The 19,918-nt window shown below is 46.7% G+C and overlaps 1 protein-coding gene and 1 pseudogene across 1 annotated transcript in view; both read left to right on the top strand.

Moving 5' to 3' along the window:
* The first annotated feature begins 3,212 nt into the window (after window positions 1-3,212).
* LOC147701749 (18S ribosomal RNA) lies at window positions 3,213-4,625 on the top strand (annotated as a pseudogene).
* Window positions 4,626-6,846: 2,221 nt separating this feature from the next.
* Window positions 6,847-19,918, top strand: part of CACNG6 (calcium voltage-gated channel auxiliary subunit gamma 6) — a 387,434-nt gene continuing 374,362 nt past the window's right edge. Inside the window, exon 1 of the mRNA XM_086930367.1 lies at window positions 6,847-7,426. Coding sequence (XP_086786493.1) covers window positions 7,114-7,426 — 313 coding nt within the window. The 5' untranslated portion in view covers window positions 6,847-7,113. The remainder of the gene's footprint in view (window positions 7,427-19,918) is intronic.

The raw sequence follows: 19,918 nt of genomic DNA on the forward strand, positions 1-19,918 counted from the left end.
TTTAACAGTGTGATGGCCAAACAAAATGTTCTCTTAGTGAAATTGCCTAGGAGGGAGCTAAGCACACAAGGGAGGGGCATTTAAACAAATGCACCAATAACAAGCCATCATTTTTAAATGACACACATAATAACCAATAGCAATTGGTGGGTGTGCCAAATGCCCATAGAAGAGATACAGCAGGTCTTGCAGACCGCGTAAACTCTGTCAAGGCTTGACCTGAAATGGAAGGTATGGAACTAGTAAAAGGTTTCTTTTGAAAGTTCCAAATGACAGTTCAAACTGCACACACAGGCTTCAATGGCAGACCTGAGACATGCTTAAAGTGCTGCTTATGTGGGTGGCACAATCAGTGCTGCAGGCCCACTGGTAAAAGACACACAAATGATGGACAAAATGTGGAACAAATCGAACATTCACCCAGAGTCAAGAGATCAGCGGGAAATCCATCATTCTCTTGCTCACCATGCCACCCCAGTTTAGATCCAGCTATATGTAAATCAATCTTGTGCCTGATCCTCATGGCAGACCGGGACCCACGTTTGGGGTACCCGGCGCACTTAGGGTGAGAAAGCAAAAGACACTCAAATGATTGACAGAATGAGGAACAAATCAAAATTCACTCAGAGTGTAGAGATTTGGGTTAAAGCGATCATTCTTTTGCTCAACATGCCACACCGGTTGAGATCCAGCCATATGCAAATCAGTCTTGACCCTTCTCCTCTTGGGAGCCCGGGACCAATGTCTGGGGTACCTGGCACACCTAGAGAGAGAAAGCAAAAGACACCTAATAATAGACGGAATGCGGAACAAATCAAACATTCACCCCCAATCAAGAACTCTGGGTTAAATCCATTGTTCTTTTGTTCTCCATGCTGCCCCACTTTAGACCCAGCCAAGTGCAAATCAGGCTTGACTCTGCTCCTCATAGGAACAGTCCAGTCGGAACTGCCAAGCCAGATCTTCCCTGGACCAGAAACAAGCATCCTGGGACTGGTTTCAGGGTATCCCTCTCCATCAGCTAGGCTAGCTTGAATCCAGTGGCATGTTAAACCCGGGACCCATGTCTGGGCATACCCGCCCCACTCGGGAGACAAATGCAAAAAGAACAATTGAATGATGGATTGCTGGGCAATGTCAAACAATAGGCACCCCCATCCTGATCTGCATCTTCAGGCCTGCCTGGCTCCTAGGTCTCGTTGCTGAATCACAAGGCTTGAGACCTGGGGCCTGGTGCCTTTGTCCTGGGTGCTGGGGACTGAAACCGTGGGCCTGGGACCTTGGTCCCGGAACCTTGGGCCTGGGTCCTGGGTCATGGGGACTGGACCCTGGGTCCTGGCACCTGGGGCCTTAGTCTTGGGGCCTGGGTACAGGGGCCTGTGAACTAGGACCTGGGTCCCTGGGCCTAGGTCAAGGGCCTGGGTTGAGAGGCATGGGTCCTGAGGCACAGGTCCTGTGGCCTAGGTCCTGGGTCCTGGTGCCTGGGTCATGGGTCCTGGGGTCTGGGTCCCGAGCCTGGGGCCAAGGTCACGGGTTCTGGGGCTCAGGTCCTGCACCCAGGACCTGGGTCCTTATGCCTAGGTCCTTGGGCCTGGGTCCTGGGCCTTTGTCTTGGGCCTAGATCATGGGCCTGGGTCGTGGGGCTTGGGTCCTGAGGCACAGGTCCTGGGTCCAGGGTCATGGGTCCTGGGTCCTGTACCCGGGTTCTCGGTCCTAGTGCCTGGGTCCTGGTGCCTGGGTCCTTGGGCCTGGGCCTTTGCCCCAGGCAATCTGGTCCTGCGCTTTACTTGTGCATTATGGTGCCCACTGGCCTTGGATCAGAGCTCCACCAGGGCCCCTCTCGTAGCCTTGTGCCTGAGGCCCAGCTAGGGCTTCAAGCATCTGGGCTGCAGGCTCCCCTGAGCCTCGCCATCTGGTTGCATGCTATGCTTTCCAATGGAGCAACCAGATGGCTGTGCTGCCCTGGAACTCCTGATGAGGGCTCATTTGCTTCCTCAAGCCCAGCCAGGGCTCCAGGATGTCGGATGCATGTGCGCCTTCGGTCTCCTCTGTCACTCTGTGCATGGAGATTACAAAAAAAGGGGTATTCTTCCTCCAGATCTCTACAATTAGGGTACTCTGAACTCCCTTGTGGCCCACGGTTCTCAGCGGGGTGCTGCCAGGGCCTGGGGTGGCCCCCTGGAGTACGGGCCCCCTCCTGCCTCCCAGCCCTGCCCAATGGATCTTTCTTCAGAGCCTGTCTTCCCCAAGAGCAGTCAGGGACACAAAGTTGACATCCCAGCCGACCTGGAGGTCCAGATGAGGGCTCATTTGATTGCTGAAGCCTAGGCAGGGCTCCAGGAGATTGAGTGATTTCCACCAGTGTTCCCCTCTGTCTCTCAGTATGCATGAATTACAAGTAAGGAGGGCAGCCTCTCTCTGGATTATTAGGGACATGGTACTCCAGATTGCCTTGTGGTCCAGCTGTTATCAGCTGGGTGCTGCCCAGGTTGGTCCACCTGGTATCCCAGGGGCCTGGGTCAGCGCCTGCCTCCCAGCTGTGCTTGATGGGCCTTTCCTCCTAGCCTGCCCTAAGATCAGGCAGGGAATTAAAGCTGCCATCCCAGCACAGGGCTGCCTTCCAGGGGAGGGTCCGACCAATGCCAGATACTCTGATTGATTGGGCATGCTTTGTCCATTTAGGGATTGACTATTTGGCCAGCCTTGGCTGTTGTTTCAAGCAAAGAGCTTCCACCCTGCCTGGGACAAACCGACCCGAGGGCATGTCATTTGTGGAGACCCTACTCAGCAGAGTGAAAGTAAAAGCAGCCATGGCAGCTTGTGGTCCCCTCAGTGGCCTGACCAGAGTGGAAGGGGATGGTTGGTGCCAGGTGCTGGGTGCTGACTGGCGGTCTGGGCACCCATGCACCATGCCGTCACCCTCCTCCGCCAAGCGCATTTCCACAGCAGCTCAGACTGAGCATTCTGAGGGGTGTCCTTAGCTGCCTGACAAGCACACGTGTATCTCACTCAGGCTTCACCTTGGCCTGCCTCTCCCTTCTGAGGAAACATCTGGGCCTGCTGGTGCCCGTGTGACTGCACCTGTGACCCCCATCAATCTCACTCAGATGGTTAGGCTATCCCAACAGGCTCCTGAGGTGTGAAAAGGTCAGCCTGGGACTGCCTGGGACGGGCACATGGCTCCAATCAACCTGTTCAGCAGGTGCGGCTACCTGGTTGATCCTACCAATAGCATATGCTTGTCTCAAAGATTAAGTCATGCATGTGTAAGTACACACGGATGGTGCTGTGAAACTACGAATGGCTCATTCAATCAGTTGTGGTTCCCTCTGTTACTTGCATAACTGTGGTACTTCTAAAGCTAATACATGCCAGCGAGTGCTGACCTCCCAGGATGTGTGTATTTATCAGATGAAGACCATTCTGGGCGTGCTTGGCTGCATTGGTGTCTCTAGATAACCTTGGGCTGATTGCCCGTCCCTGTGATGGCGACAATAAGGTTGGATGTTCTGTGCCTACCATGGTGACTACGAGTAACTGGGAATCAGGGTTCCATTCCGGAGAGGGAGCCTTCAAAATGGCTACCACATCAAGGAATGAAACAGGTGTGCAAATTACCCACTCCTGACTCAGCAGACTTGGTAATTCCAGCTCCAATCGTGTATATTTGAGTCGCTATACTTAAAAACATCATAGTTGGATCTTAGGATCAAGCTGTCAGTCTGTTGCGAGTCTAGCTGCCCAATGTCCCAGCCCCTGCCTCTTGGTGCCAACTTGATGCCCTTGACTGAGTGTCATGTGGGCCCAAATCGTTCACTCCGAAAAAACTAGAATGTTCACAGCTAACCAGTCGGCTGAATATTTCAGCTAAGAATAATGAAATAGGACTCCAGTTCTATTTTTCGGGTTTTTGCAACTGGGGCCGGATTAAGAGGGATGGCCAGGGGCATTCGTATTGTGCTATTAGGGGAGACAGTTTTGAATCAGTGCAAGACGAACCAAAGCAAAAGAATTTGACAAGAATGCTTTCATTAATCAAGAAGGATAGTCGTAGGTATGAAAGTGATCAGTTCTCTTCATAGTTCCGACCATAAGCAATGCAGACTAGCAATCTGGCTGCATTATTTCCATGACCCGCAGAGTAGTTTCCAGGAAGCAAAAGTATTTTGCATAATCTGAAAATTAAAGGAATTTACGAAAGAGCACCACCAAGAGTGGAACATGCGGCTTAGTTTGAATCAACACGAGAAAACTCACCTGGCCCGGACACGAAAAGATTGACAGATTGATAGCTCCTTCTCGATTCTGTGGGTGGTGGTGCATGGCCATTTGTAGTTGGTGGAGTGATTTGTCTAGTTAATTCCAATAACAAATGAGACCCCTCCATGCTAACTAGTTATGCAACTCCCTGCGGTAGGCATCCAACTTCTTAGAGGGAAAAGCAGCATTTAGTCACACAAGATTTAACAGTAATAGGTCTGAGATACCCTTAGATGACCAAGGCTGCACACGTGCTACACTGAACTGATCTTTTTATAGGAAAACCTTGAAGGATCTAAACATATTACCCCTTGCTGAATTCAAAATGTTGTCTACTTTTCAGAAATGTATAGCATTCTGGGACCCACCATGGGTTTCACACCCATTTCTACTACTAACTAAAAAGAGGATGAATGCACAAAAATTGGTAAAAATGAGCTATGTCTCAATAAAATGCCAAAACTGTGCTGAAAAATTGGGTTTCTGATTTAAGGTGCCTGCGTCTGAAACCTGTGAAGATAGTGATTTTAGCACCACAAACCCTTTGTTGAGGCCATTTGCAAGAACAAAAACAAATACTTTCTTCTGAAGCACTTGTTCCCAAAAAAATAGAATTTAGGTGTATTTTCTCTAATTTATCAGTCCCCTACAGGGGAATCGACGAACCCTATGTACCTTTAGTATCCTCAGGATGTTTGTAAAAAAGGGCATACATTTGGCATGGATACCTTATGAGGACAAAACGTTATGGGTCCTAAGTGTAAACTACCCTAAATAGCCACAAAGAAAGGCTTAGCACAAGGTCGGAAGGGTGGGCCTTGCGACAGAAGAGTTAATCACAAACAGGCACCTTTTATACCTGATAGAGAGGAGTGTTATCAGGAGTCAATTCAGGATGGGCTTCTGCCAGGCTAGAATTTTACAGGAGATATACAGGCCAACTGACTAAGTGTGCTTAAAAGCACCTCGTCCAGCAAAGATAGATGTCCTGGAGATGTTTTGCCAGTTGTCACGTACATTTCTCTCCCAGCGGGGATATAGACACTGAGATAGCTGAAATCCTCTTGGTCTTATCTTTAAGAATCCAGCCCTGGTGGCCTGTAATCCAGGGGGCTTGAATGCATTGAGCAAGTGATAGCCCCACCCTGGGTGGCAGAGCAAGACAAATAAATGAGACTGCAATACAGGAACTAGTCAGAGAATTGAGAAAATGTCACATATCACAATAATTTTCCTAGCAATCAAAACACAATTGATTTCCTATTCCAATGAATATCACATTAAGAAATCCATAGACAAAGCAATTAATTATGCAGCACTGAAGAACCAAATAAAGCTAAAGAGATGACTAAATTATACATAAAAAGGCAAATTGTGTGGCATAGTGTGGTACATTTTCATAATTTATTATTTTATTACATTTTTAAGAGTTTTCACCTCATTAGCCAGCATCAGTACCACACCTGAATATGGCCTTCTGCAAATAAAAGATGAACAGTTAACCTTTGCAAATGGCCGGTTACTGTGCCGCATCACATGTGGTAATTTTTAAAGTATTTATGATCCGTTTGAGCCCCAGTTTTCTTCATTGAAATCTGCAGATGCTGCAGCAGATGGTGGTTTATCTGGCAAGTGCAATGAATCCATATTTATGTACAAAAAAAATGCCATAGCGAGAGAATTGCATAATTATTACGGACCTGCCCATAGAATGACCAGTAACAAAATGCCTCAATAGCTGAATATCAAATAGCAATTTATGGGTGGTTTATTGGTGTTCCTAATGGCCACTTTTAACTTCTTCAAACAAAGCTTTTCAAGTTTGACAACTTTACAATACGTTTGCTCGAAGTAGAAATTAACATAATTGAGATCGTGTTGGAGGAGTAGAGCTAACATCTGAAATTCACCCAGTAAGTTTATCAAAGTCGCCAAAAGTTACACTTCGCAATGCTTTCAAAATATGTGAAATTTCCCACAGGAAAAAAAAATTCATTATGGAAAATCTTTGTGAAGCCTCAGTTTTCTACTCTATTCGCACCCTTTACCAAAAATGTTTTTCACTAAACTCAGATCCCCAGCTCCACATCTCTAGAGTCTAAGAGGGGGGGGGGGGGGGGAATCAATGTCGTACATCTCTGTCCATGGAGCAGCTATTAGACACTCCAATTCTAACGCTGCCACGGAACACAGTTACATTCTTCTTAGCGGCCCCCCTTATCTCTGTCACTCCCAGCAGGAGGCACTGTGGGTCATTGTACCAAGAACCCACCTTCTCTCATTTCAGACTTGCTCGGCAGGTGTCACTAAAGGACGCTATACGCTCTGTCCTCCCAACACCAACCTGTTGCCACAATCCCGACCATCAATACAGAAAGCAATGATCAATGTGTCTCCCATACTCTCCATCTTCTTGCACCTAAACAGATTTTTGAGGCGATCGTGGGCAGTGCCCGGGCGTGCTGCCTTTCCCATTCCCCCATCCCGTGGTCAGCACTGTGTGCCCTGCTAACTAGGCACGCGCCTTTAAGGGAGTCTTAAAATAACCCACTCGCCTTGGCTATCTGATGAATGCAACAGGTGCAAAAATGATTTCCAGGCAGAGTGTGTGCCCGCGTGTGTGCATGCAGAACTATCAGGACAGAGCTCGCTACTGCTCCGGTGCTTGGGCCGCGCTTCCCTGCCCTACAAAAGTTCCAGGAGAACACTAGCTAACACATGATATAAATACCTCAAGTCCAAACACAGCAGCCTACGTCGCCAGCGGCGGAAGTAGAACAAGCACCGGAAGCGCCGTGCACCTGTCTGGGACCCCACACAGCTCCAAACGTGGCGAACCCTTCAGAAGCAAGGATGTGGTCCAACTTTTTCATGCAGGAGGAGGAACAACGGCTGGGGGCCCGGGGCCGAGGGAACCGCCAGGGCATGAGCGACGCCCAGGAGGGCAAGATCAAGTTGGCCTTTTTCGTGGCCATCGCGGGCGTGACTTTGACCGTGCTGGCCGTGGGCACCGAGTTCTGGGTGGAGATGAACACCTTCAAGCAGAACCAGAGCCTCACCTGCGAGGCCGCTCACTTCGGGCTCTGGAAGTTCTGCTACAAGAAGATCTACGTGGACGACGTGGACGTGCTGCGGGCCACCTGCGGGCCCGCCGAGCTCCCCGGAGGTAGGGCTCGGCGACGTGTGTCCCTTCCCCTGGTGTGTTGTTGTCACCGGCATTCGGTGCGGGTTCGTTCTTGACAGCCCGTTAGCCAACTCCATCAGTGCATTCAGTGAGATGTGACAAAATGGAGGCTAGGAAAATCTGACCAGAATGCAAAAAATAGAGTGGTTTTACACTAACAACCCTAGAACGTTTGCATGCAGTTAGTTTGCTATGAGACAGTGGGGTCCATGAGTCCTGGTGCAAGCTAGGAAACTGGCCCCTTTGACTTCTGTTGGCGTAAAAAAATGCAGCATTGTCAGAGTTCAGTGCGCCCCTCGGAGATCTGTGTCCCGGTTCCACTGCACCTGCTACACCAATGATAGCTGCGCCTCTAGTCTTTGGTCCAGGCCAGTGTAATGTTGCGCGCTGTGCAACGCTGGGGCGCTGGAAACGTTTAATGTCGAATAGCAACGTGTTTTTTTTAAATCTGAGAATAGTACACCTAAGAGGACCGACGTTGCGCTCGGATTGCAGGTCCTATACAACCGACTTTGTGGTAGGTTGGTGGGATGCGTGTACTTGCTTGATGGCCATGCACAGGGCATGGTTCTTTTTTGGTCTGTGTCAGTCTTTCCTTGTAGCACTTCTAAGCGCAACACGGAGCTATTCTGAGGTACACACAACGCCTTGAGACCCGTCTGACGGTGGTGGGGGGAGGAGAGATTAATGATGTTATTTGCCTGTAACGTAGGGACGGAGACATCAATACACCTGGCTCCAGTCCGAATTAGTGGGCAGGTGTCCAGTTTGCACCCTCTGCCAACCGACAACCTCTGCTGAGAAATCAAGTGCTGATTACGTATCAAAACGAAGCATTCACACCTGCAGAGACGATTGGTCGGTTCATTTATGGGCCGAGGTAAACTGGCAGCACATGAGGATGCCAGTGCGTCCATGTGTGCGCTGAGCGCGTGATGGTCATGTGAGCCCATTTTCATGCACACGCTTGTGCACTTGTGTGTTAGTGTATCAACTGCTCCCAGATAGTGAAATAGTGAAAATGGCTAATGTCCTGCTTATGTTAACTGTCCCCTTTGTGTGTATCATTCTCTCGTTTCTCCACAATGCTGCCCTCCTTTGGGCGGAACACAATTGTCTGTAGAGTTTATCAACAATTGTTCTTTGTTTTTGCTGGTTATTCATCTGGCAACAAAAGATGTTTATTTTGTAAGATTCAAGGCGGGACAGGTCTGTAATTGACCAGCGTCCCTTAGAGATGTCCCACGGCCACAATAATATTCAAAGTGCCCCTGCTTCATTCATCACATGTCAATTGTGTGAAGCCAGTGAAAACGTTCGTGCCAATACCTTGATTTTTCAACAGCCACGCTGGCTTATGATGTTAAAATGCATTATAGGACAAGCAGGGCGCATGAGAGGGGCTAAAAGTGCGGTGGTAATGGAGACGAATGTGGATTAGTATAGGTGCTAAATGAGAGAAAAAACAATATTTTGTAAAATAACCAACACTTTTGAAGATTTTCAAAAAAGAGTGGGAGAAAGTGTGCATGTATATTATTTACTTGTGTGTATATAAACATTCCTGGTAAATTTCGACAGAAACCTAACAAAACCCGACGGAAAGCCTCTGTATCCAACTATTTACCAGAAAACACGTGTATTGGGAGGGGGTGGAGGGTGTAACGCCCCAAAGTCCCCCTTGAAGCTTCACACCCCTGACGTGAAGCTACACCCCTGACGCTCTGTCCATCGGCCCGGTTCGTAAATAGCTGACACGGTGTCTGCCCGGATCGCCTTCCCGGCCATACTTTAGGAATAGATCGCTTTTCGAAGTAACGTGAGATTGTCTGTAAGGGAGACGGTCTTAGAGGCTGATGTGCGAAGAACACTTTCAGTCAAGGCTAGCATTCCCTTGCTGGCTTCTCAGTAATCATTTAGTTGCCTTCAAATACTTATTTCAAAGGTTGAAACATCTGTAGCAATCTATGAAGGAATTAGGGAACATTCAGTTTTGCAATCCAGTCCTGGCTCCGCTTCCACGCGCTGACCACTCTTGTTACCCTGGGCAGCGCTTTGATGCGCTCCTTCTGTGAAGCTGTGCTTTGGAAGCGCACTGTCACTCACGCGCTCGCTTGGTGCTTGCTACTTTTGATAAGCAGGGCTCCGGCGCCCTTGCACTAAATGTGGCCATCTCAGCTCACGTGGTGCCACTGCTCCGCTGACAGCTATCATTGAAAGCACCTTCCTTTTCACAAGAGGGCTCGCTATGACGGGACCTCCTCGGCAGCGCGGGCAGGGACCTGGAAAAGTATCCTCTGATGTTCCTTGCAATGGCTGACTGTTGTGCTCTCTGTTCAAAGGGGGGTTCCACCAGGCCAGATTCTGTGGCTTTTGACCACTCACCAGATAGTGCATTGTGCACATTGAGTTCACATCTGCCACTGCTTTTAAGACTCACATAGGTAGGAGCTGAGGCGCTGACACACAGCACTGTGCACATCCCTCGTCCCCTGTAGTCCATGGAAGCGCCCTCTGCTGTAGATTCACACACACCAGCTGGACCACCTCCACAAGTTCCAAAGCTCAGCTGCGCACATCCAAGGTTCGAAGTGGTAATGCGGGCACTTGGGCAACGGGCGATGGGCCGGTATCTGAGTTGCAGCTGTGGGTCGCTTTTTTGGCCAGTATGCTTTCCGAATGGTGCAGTGTCTGTGCTGTTCAGATGCCGCCAGTGGGCCATTTGGGGCCTGAGCAGCCTTTCCAGAGGCTGCTGGGCCGCTATTCCCCCCCTCTTTTTAGGTCTTGCCTGAGCCAATGGGCTTGGGCATTGCTCCGGCAAAATTATAGTAAGCGGAAAAGAAAAGTCTACCAAAACGGTGGGGATCGCATACAGTTCATGTGATCTATGTGCGTGCACACCATCGCCACATAACACACCACCATTTGTCTGTGCCTCGGCATCAGACTTCAAAGGCTGTCGCTCCCCCGCCCCCCGCGTGCACATCGCGCACCACCATATGTCTGTGCCTCGGCATCAGACTTCAAAGGCTGCCGCTCCCCTGCCCCCGAATCAGACTTCAAAGGAATGCGCTCCCGCTCCCCTGCCAGAGCAATGCCGAGAGCTTGTTTCTGGATGAAAGTGAAAGCATACCGTGCTTGTTTACAGTAGCCTTGCTCCTCAAATGCTGTTGCTGTATTGCCATCTCTCTAGGGACACTCAGCTTGAAAACACTCGACTTGCTCCCTGCAATGCTACATCCGCTATGCTTTGCGTCTAGACACATTGATTCCCTCGCAGACTGTGCTGACTCTGCCCCTCCTGATTCTGAAACTAACCAATGCAGTCACCACGCAGTCTCTTCTCTCTGTCTTATGATGTCTGCCCTGCCACTATTTACTTTGGACCCTCACCCTCACACCTCCTCACCCACGCACCCTCACACACCCTCACCCTCACACACCCTCACTCACTCTCACACCCTCACCCACCCTCACATACCGTCACTCACCGTCACTCAACCTCACCCAGCCTCACTCACCCTCACTCACACTCACACCCTCACCCCACTCACCCCCTCACCCTCACAACCCTCTTACCCTCACTCACCCTCACCCCCTCCCACCCCCAAACCCTCACACCCCCTCACCCTCACCCTCACACACCCTCACCCTCAAACACCCTCACCCCGTCACCCTCACCCTCCCTCACCCTCACACCCCCTCACCCTCACACACCCTCACTCACCCTCACACCCTCACACACCCTCACACACCCTCACATCCCACACCCTCACAACCCTCTCACCCACACTTACCCACTTACCCCCTCACACCCCCACACACCCTCACCCTCACAAACCACATCACTCAGGGGCACCACCACATCACTCAGGGACACCACCACATTACTCAGGAACACCACCACATCACTCACAACACCACCACATCACTAAGGACACCACCACATCACTAAGGACACCACCACATCACTCAGGGGCACCACTCAGGGGCACCACTCAGGGGCACCACTCAGGGGCACGACCAAATCACTCAGGGACACCACCACATCACTCAGGGACACCACCACATCACTCGCGGACACCACCACATCACTCGCGGACACCACCACATCACTCGCGGACACCACCACATCACTCGGGAACACCACCACATCACTCGGGGACACCACCACATCACTCGGGGACACCACCACATCACTCGGGGACACCACCACATCACTCAGGGGCACCACCACTTTACTCAGGAACACCACCACATCACTCAGGGGCACCACCAAAACGCTCAGGGGCACCACCACATCACTCAGCGACACCACCACATCACTCAGGGACACCACCACATCACTTTGGGACACCACCACATCACTCAGGAACACCACCACATCACTCAGAGGCACCACCACATCACTCAGGGACACCACCACATCACTCGGGAACACCACCACATTACTCAGGAACACCACCACATCACTCAGGGACACCACCACATCACTCAGGGACACCACCACATCACTCGGGGACACCACCACATCACTCGGGGACACCACCACATCACTCAGGGGCACCACCACATCACTCAGGGGCACCACCACTTTACTCAGGAACACCACCACATCACTCAGGGGCACCACCAAAACGCTCAGGGGCACCACCACATCACTCAGCGACACCACCACATCACTCAGGGACACCACCACATCACTTTGGGACACCACCACATCACTCAGGAACACCACCACATCACTCAGGGACACCACCACATCACTCAGGGACACCACCACATCACTCGGGAACACCACCACATTACTCAGGAACACCACCACATCACTCAGGGACACCACCACATTACTCAGGGACACCACCACATCACTCAGAGACACCATCACATCACTCAGGAACACCACCACATTACTCAGGGACACCACCACACCACTCGGGGACACCACCAAATCACTCCGGGACACCACCAAATCACTCCGGGACACCACCACATCACTCAGGGACATGACCACATCACTCAGGGGCACCACCACATCATTCAGGGACACCACCACATCACTCAGGAACACCACCACATCACTCAGGGACACCACCACATCACTCGGGGACACCACCACATCACTCTGGAACACCACCACATCACTCAGGAACACCACCACATCACTCAGGAACACCACCACATCACTCAGGGGCACCACCACATCACTCAGGGGCTCAACAGCAAATATGAAGGCAGGGATGGTATTTTCATTTGTTTTCAGGATGAAACACGAACTGCTGACACATTCTCCCTTTTTCTAGCTATTTGTTTTATTCCCTCCTCTCATCCATGTCATTGTTCTGAAACGATGAGGGCCAGCACGCAACTAAACCCAGGCAGACGCAGAGAAGAAAGACCAAGTCACTGGAAAAGAAACACACATCCATGATCCAACCACCATTTGACTCAGTTAGGTGGATTCGAGAATACCCGTGTGGCTTCCAATAGCTTAGTGTGCCATTGCACTGTTGGGAAACTTTCCTGTGCTATGGTTATGCCATTGGAGCAATGTAAAATGATGCATAAGGATGGTAACAGGACACAACAGCGTAGACTTAGGTGTCTACTTCACACATATACCGAAGCTTGATTGAAGCTGGGATCCCAGGACGGAAGGTAGCCCTCTTTCACCACGGGTGCTCCACGTACTTAGACCCCACCCTGATTTTGCCTGGGAAGCCATCCAAGATCTTTCATCCAGTCCACATTTTTTGATCATCATTGCCTGTGAATAGTCCATCCATAGGTGAAAGCAGATCCATTAGTCTGGTTATTATATGCATTTAATGCTCCTGAAGTGCACAAAAGTTAAGACCTGTAGACAAGACAATTACTCACCTGTTTATGGATCAACTGCTGGATAGTTTAGTAGCTGTGCAAGGTTAAATCACCAGAAATGACTGACCTAATTTACAGAATAAGTTTAAAAATCTGCATCCACAGGTTTCCGAACTAGCCTGGGTCCAGATTTCTAACTTTTTGCATATCATTGAGATTTAGAAGGGCACGCCTGCAAATCTGCTACAGCCTCAGGGTTCAAAGTGTAACCCAGAAACTGTTTGGGGATTTCCGTTTTCTCACATGCAGAGGCATTTCTACCGGTGCAATTGTACATAGTGTTCAATTGTGAATGAGGGGATGGATTCTGATGCTGAGAATATATATTTTCTCTGTAAGAAAAGTATTTATTCCCTTGGAAAAAAACATTATCTAGACGCCTGCCATTTTTGTTTTTCTTTACCAACTTAATTTAAAGTGTGTTCACAAAGGTTTAAGAAAATCCACATTTTACAATATTTAGCAGTTATCTAATATACAGTCTGAATGTATTGAAATATGTCATAGAATTGTAAGATAGACATTGATTTTTTTTTACAAATTGTCATTAAAGTTTTCATATCCAAGCAGTGTGCTCATAGTATATAGATCTCACATGCTTTTGGATGTAGAGGATATTTCCCATTATGCCAAGCGTCGAGCATGCTAGTTGGACCCCTTCTATAAAGCAGTTCTAGTTCCATATACATTTTAAATTGCAAACATCTGTGACAAATTGTGTGCCTTTTGCTTGTTAATCCCTTGTAGCTTTTCTAATGCATATATATTCCGTATCCTTGACTACCATAGGTGGTGTCAACCGTTGCTTCCGAAATTGATCTATTGATAACCGATTGGCCTAGTGAGGGGGCGTATATACTGTTCACCCCGATCTTTCAACATTAGTGCTCTGGGTTCATGTATGTATCTAATAACTGTTGATACCTTTTCCCAGTATCATTGAATGTGTGCACAGGGCCACCACATATGAAACATATAACCTTGTTCACCACCTTTCCAACACAATTCTGAACTGACACAGGTTGCTTTTAATCGCATAGGAGTGACATTTCTCCTTGTTAGCATTTTATGGTAGTTTTCCTTGTCCTGCATGCATATAGACAACTTTGAAGCTATTACCCAAATATTGAACCACAACCTTCCAGATATTGTTGTATTCAGATTTCTTTCCTAGTTAACAAAGTATTTATGTGGTTTGTCTGATTGTCTGATATTCATATGTAGACAGAAGTGTGATGTCCTATTCTTTGTTTCTTTTATTTGAGAAGATTGTCTCTAATGGTGTTTTTCCTCTAATTGCTAGTTCTGTAGTTTGCCTTTTGTTTCTCCAGTGTTGCAAGCGAACCGTTCTGTAGTGGTCCTTTGGTGTCAATGCCCCTTCCATTGCTGGAGTATTTCTTTCTAATTTCCCCCATTGAAAGAGTTTCCCATTCACCCAAAGGACAGAAGTCACCCCAACTCTTTCAAAGATTGATATGGGCCAGAGAGAAGTTTTTCAATGTATTTGTGGGTGTGTCCAAAATCGTAGGGGCCTCTCTTCAATTGGAATCACGTGCAAGACCCTGGCCACCCTCCATCTCACCCGTTATATATGCTTTTTTCAATAATTATGTAAGTACACCCTTTTAGGAGTGTGTAAACCAACTTTTGTGTATTACAAAGGTGAGTTTACATTTGTAAACAAATTTGTTGTGTCCCTTAGCTAAACGTACAGGCTCCAATAGCTTTGTGAATCCGCATTATGTAGATACTAACACACAGATGGAGGACAAGGACAATCATCCTATATAGTTTTCTATGGTGCGAACAGCTGATAAGCTCTTGCCCTTGCATATCCCCCAGGTTCTAACTTTGGTCTAAAACTGTGATTAGGCACTGTCAAGTGTTCCTAACACTGACTAAAGTGATGGACCAATAAGCTTCAGCACTAATGCACAACAATCACATTTGAAAAGATAGCCGAGAAATTACACCCACTCCATCCGATCTCTCAAAGATGAGATAGACACACCCTGTCGAGTACCAGCTGCAGTGGTGCTTCTACTATAATTGATAACAACTCAAGAATTTTTAACAACCAATTTAATTTCATCAGGCTCTCCAGCATTCACATCTTGATCACTGTTTGGAAGTAAATTGTTGGTCTGGACGAAGGGAGAAGTAACTTGGATGAGAAATGATTTCCTCAGGCTTGGTGAATTCATCAGATACCTTAAAAACAAGCATTGGTACAGTATCGGTTTCGCTTATGTTATGAAAAATAAGCTGTTTTTATGAATCACCGTCCAGGACGAAGGAAAGAGCTCAGTAACAATTATAACAGGAGTGGAGATGATGTGGCACAGAGGCCAGAGCTACTAACTCAAAAGCTGGGGATCCGATTCGATTCTTTGTGGCACAACATCCTGTTCTTCTGGGCAAATCCCTTAATCTCTCCAGCCAGATGATAAACAGCGCTATATAAATCCGCTGCATGATAAAAAAGCAGAAAGAGGCAAAATTTTATGTAAAAATAGTTCCACCAAAACAAATTTTAATAGTATTTCGGCTACCAGGAAAATGATAAGAGAAGCAGAGGAGGAACAAGCAATGCTAAATTCAAGAAAATAAGCTACAGCCAATAGAAATGGAGGAACAGTAAGCAGCAAGCACAAGAACCAACGAAAAGCCAGGAAAGCCAGTGGGATGTAAGCCTCCTTTTAATTTTATATTAAAAACAATAGATTTCACAAGCACAGCAGCGCGAGCGATGTGCAGGCGAAACCTATTGAAAGCTTTATTTCAGGTTCATAGGGGAGCAAAGTTAAAAGTGGGATAATTATTTATAAGAATAGTTATCTCTGATCTTCTTCCAGCGAATCAATGCCTCACTTATAATACGTTTAATGGTTTGCTTTCATTAATGAATGGGAAGTATGGATTCAAATCCATCAGTGGTTAATAAATCTGAAGGGCTCCTTTTCCTTCCTTTCCGCCAAAGAAGCCTTCAAAGACCACACCAACAAAAAGGCCCAAACAGCAAGGTACTGTGTCATATTTTCTGCAGAATATAATATCTTTTACCCTAAATCTTTCACTTATTCATAAAAGCACATGCTTCCTCCCATATTTGAATTTGAATTTGAAATTGAATTTGTATAGCGCGTATATCACCCGTAGGTCTCATAGTGCTTGCGGAAATTCAGTGAAAAGACAGAGGGAAGGGCAGACCTAAAAGAGCCAGGTTTTTAAGTTTCTGCGGAATGTGTTGTGATTAGGATCTGTTCTAATCTGCAGGGGTAGAGTTTCTATGTTTCTGTGGCTATTTTAGAAAAACATCTATCCCCATTTCTGACCGTGCAGACTTTTGGGACAGGAGGTGCTTGTGTGAGGAGCGGAGGGTTCTAGTCGGGCAGTAATCAGAGAGTTTTTTTTCCAAATATTTAGGTCCTTGGCCATTGATAGTTTTGTGGACTAGGCAACATACTGTAAATTTGATGCGTTTTTTTATAGGGAGAAAGAAAACACCCTGCTCACTGGCCCTACCAACGCTACCCTCATCCCACTCACAGGTGCCTAGCACCCAGCTCCCTTGAGATAATAAATCCAACCACAGTCCTACCACCGTTACTCACCTGCAGAAGCTCGCCAACCTAGATCACTTGAAATTAAATTCATGGGCAATAGCGTCCGAGGTGTACGCACATAAACCCACCTACCTAGAATGGCTAGTGACACTGAACTGGCTGCGCTCACCACACTTTTATCACTGGCCATTTCTTCATGCACATACAAAAAGCAAGAAAGGAATAAACCAAAAAAAAAATATTTTCATCCAGTAACCCCATCCACTTGAGAATGAGACAAACCCCTCCTCTTCAGGGAACAGCCAATTTACGAAGGGCTGTTTGCAACCATGATGTGCAAATAGTGCACCAGCTGGTTTGAACTGCCCTTCACTCGGCAATGTGATTAGAATACTTACCAGTCGCATTTAAAAATGTGTATTCATTGAGCATCACAAAAGCTCCTACCTCACATATATTAGCGAGGAGCATGATACCCGAATAGGAAGTCTTAAATTACGACTTGCAGAAATATTAGGGGGAGAATATCACGAAGGTCAGTATTTATAAGTAAAAATAAGCTTCTATAAATAACTTTACTTCTAGGTATCATTAGGATATATATATATATATATATATATATATATATATATATATATATATATATATATATATATATATATATATATATATATATATATATATATATATATATATATATATATATATATATATATATATATATATATATATATCTTAAAGGAACGTATGTGGAATTAAGAATAGTAAGTCTATACTTAGCAATATATACGTATTTTCACAACATTCTGGTTTTCGATATGTAAGCATTGTATACTTATTTTCACAATATTCTGGTTTTCGATATGATTCCATAAATATTTTTTCACAGCAATATTTGTGAACTCGATATTGTGACATACAAGTAATGGAGATAGGATGCATTTTGCGACGCTCTATGAATGCCTGTGACACAGGGATGGCAGCCGGGAGGGGCATCACAACCACAACCTGTTTCTTAAAGCCGCCTGTGTCCTTACATGTACCGGGTCTGCTTTCATAATCATGTCTCTTGGGGCTCTGCCTTGTGGATTGGAATCAAATGGCTTCCCTTTTGTACTGTTTTTTTTTCTTTTTTTTTTAAACGTATGCTGAACCATACAATATAATACAATTAATTGATCATAAATCACGCTTACTCTTTCCTTTTCTGAAAATAGTCATCCTTTCAGACATGTGCAAATATTGTCCACAATTGCCATAGTAGGCAAGGATCCCAAGAAAAAAGGAGTGATCACCGTACATTAAATTCCATACCCAGATCAAGAGGTATGCCTAGCTATCCTATAAAATAGATTATTCTTCTCAGTCAAAACAAAGTGAAAAGGTTGAGTGCTCCAGCAACTACACATTTAATAAAAATGTGGACATGCTGAAAAGACTTGGGATTGGCCCCTTCCAGACGACGTCACTCATGATACCCAATGGGGAAGTTGGGCAATTTTCAAATGGAAGTGAGATGCCCTTTTGATTACTCTTCCCACTTGAGATTAGGAAAGAGCTACCCCTTTAGAAAATCAGAAAAACATTTCCAACTCCTAGAAGGAGTTTGTTTGCATTTCAAAACGGTATTATGCGATTCTAAACCATATGCCTTTGCAACTACTAGGCTTTGTGACTCGAAAATACCTTTGTATATTGAGCCCCTCACCCCTGTTATCTGAATAATTCGCACCCTAGTAATCCACCGCCATGCATGTTAACAGACACCTACATCTGTGTAATCAGCACTCACATCATGTAACCCTCAGATTTACATAAAGCTCTCCGCTATCACCAGGGATTAGAACTGAGCTATTTTAATACCCCTAAATAAAAATAAATAAAATACATGCATTCCCTCATATTGTATTGTTTAGAAGCAACTGCCACAAGTGGACTGGCATTTAGAAAATGTGGGATTCATTCCTCAAAGGCTGAGGAAAAACACATGCCACTTACCTATAAATACAAAAATGTAACATCAACATTTCTGTAGGTGGCTTTATATTTCCCGAGTCCTAGAAAAGCACACACCTGTCTAACTGTGTCCATCTGTGTCACAGAAATGGAATGCAGTTTGTCATATCATATCTCCTCCCTTGCACAAATGCTAAGTCCTTAGCTGTATCAGATAAGACCAGTCTTATCCAAAAAGTCCATATCTATTTGTAGAGAGTACATCACTAGCCTTTGACTCTCCAGCTCTGTTCAGCCAGCTTCCTAGAATCACCTTGGCTAGTTGTTATGCGGCAGACCAAAGAAGTGGCTAGAAGTGCAGTGGCTTGCAGCAGGCATTTGCACTAGATTTTTGTCACTTAACGGCAGTAGTGGCCCGTGGAGGGATTTCCCTGGGGTGGTGAGGCGGAGCAGGGAGGGGTGGATGGGGGGCATTTTGTGATGCAGCACAAGCAACAAATTTCATTTTATGAATTTAAATGTTTACTTACCTCAGTTCATCCATATTCCGATGTTTACTACCCTCACCCCACCCTGCCCATCCCCTGCCCCGCCTCACCGCCCCACGGAACTCCCTCCACGGGTCTCTACTGCTTAACTGTTACAGAAGGGAACGTAAATACTTGTGCAACTGCTTATGTAATTACCAGTTTGCAGTGAAACATTTCATGTATGCACACTGGTAAGGGGGTGCTTCCTCATTTGAATTGAGGGTGGCCCCATGCAAATAAGGAAATGTCTTTGCCATTAAGACTGTGCCATATTACAGATGCAGGTGCAAAGAGGCTCTCGGTAGATGCCTGAGTTGCCCACTATATTTAAAATGATGGATAGTTAGTGTGTCACAGGAAGCAGAACTTTTACAGGAGTGAAAGAGGGACCCACAATCTTCTCTGGAACTCCAGGTAGGTTGTTGGAGTCTGCGAGGACATCTCCATACTCCTTGCAAATGAAAGCTTTTTCAAAGGCAGTAACAGATACAGTGGCAGGTTAAGAATCAATACTCTATTTTCACTTATTCAGTCTCTCTGTA

The sequence above is a fragment of the Lissotriton vulgaris genome, chromosome 7 (assembly GCF_964263255.1).
Source record: "Lissotriton vulgaris chromosome 7, aLisVul1.2, whole genome shotgun sequence".
NCBI classification, from domain to species: Eukaryota; Metazoa; Chordata; class Amphibia; order Caudata; family Salamandridae; genus Lissotriton; species Lissotriton vulgaris.